We start from the raw sequence: 1,489 nt of genomic DNA on the forward strand, positions 1-1,489 counted from the left end.
GTGCTCTCAGATGTCGGAATCGCTGCGGTTCTATACGCGCTGTACCAGCTCTTACTAACACAAGGCTTAAAAATGACAATTTTCCTTCAGGGAATTCCATTGTTTGTCATGAGTGTCTTCTTCATCTTCTTAACGTACCTAAACCACACTCATCCAGCAATCGCTCACTATGACTCGACTGAATGGGACTGGTTAAGAGGTGCTTTATCGACCATCGATAGGGATTTTGGAATCTTGAACAGGGTTTTCCACAACGCAAATCACACTCATGGCATCCATCATTTGTTCCCGACGATTCCACATTACCATGCAATCGAGGCTCGAGAGGTGGTGAAGCCCATCTTAGGTGACTACTACATGTATGACGATACTCCGATTCTGAAGGCGATGTGGAGAGACACAAAGGAGTGCATCTACGTAGAACCAGACGAGGAGAAAAAGGGTGTTTACTGGTATTACAAGTAGTTCGTTTTCACAAGTACACCATGGCAATGGGAATGGAATGAGAACTTTACATCTTGAAACATATATGCATTCAGACTTGTATCCGAAATGCAATTACGATTTACAACATATATACGTACAAGAACTGAATGTATATTGGTACCATTCAGCTCCATGTCTTTGTAAACATACATGTTATCTAATATAATAAAGTGTGAATTTTGTATTATATTATTTTCGTAAAGATAGATTCATAACCCCTATTTTTTTTAAATTACAATATGTAACATTATACTTAGTTAACTTGTTTTTTTTATATCTATCTGGTTTTTCATTTTTCATTTTACACCATAATTAGTCTCGTCATATTAACATACATAATTTTATATTAACTAAAATACGTTTTAATTTTAACAAGTTACATTATTATAATCGTCTCGTCAATATATTCAAAATGAACCTAATATTAAATATTTTTGGATTTAATCATATTATTAAATATTATAAATATATAAATTATTTTTAAGACTTACACTTTATACCTATATAATTATTTGTTTAATTTATTTTATATATCTTATATAATTTTTCATTTTACACATGTATCATATTAACATATATAAACGTATATTAACTAAAATACATTTAAAATACGTTTTTTTCACAAATTACACCATTTTAGTCATCTTGTCAATAGGATACGTTAATGGTAACCATTATATAAGAGTGATATTAGCAGAAGATTTACCCAATACCACACGTACATGATATTGAAAATATTAGAGATCTATTAAGGCAGTTACATGGACTACTCTGTGTTAATATAAATCAAAAGTGTACAAAAAAACATGTATAGTAGCTCATAATATTACTTGGGAATATGTTGAATTAAATAATTGATAATATAACAAATATTATTTTGTTAATAATAATATCTTTATTATTTTATGTTGTTTTAAATAATTAACTAAACTATCTCATCTATCGTTCTTTTAAGACGTTTATATATTTAAAAACATTGTTTAATAAAAGATGATTAATAAAT

General features: G+C 29.1%; 1 protein-coding gene across 1 annotated transcript in view; it reads left to right on the forward strand.

The window, feature by feature from the left end:
* LOC112527987 (delta(12) fatty acid desaturase DES8.11-like) overlaps nucleotides 1–465 on the forward strand; it is a 1,613-nt gene extending 1,148 nt beyond the window's left edge. The window contains exon 2 of the mRNA XM_025138866.1: nucleotides 1–465. This exon is cut by the window's left edge and continues 1 nt beyond it. Coding sequence (XP_024994634.1) covers nucleotides 1–465 — 465 coding nt within the window.
* Nucleotides 466–1,489: the final 1,024 nt, after the last annotated feature.

This window comes from Cynara cardunculus, assembly GCF_001531365.2.
Source record: "Cynara cardunculus var. scolymus isolate 2C chromosome LG 15, CcrdV1, whole genome shotgun sequence".
NCBI lineage: Eukaryota > Viridiplantae > Streptophyta > Magnoliopsida > Asterales > Asteraceae > Cynara > Cynara cardunculus.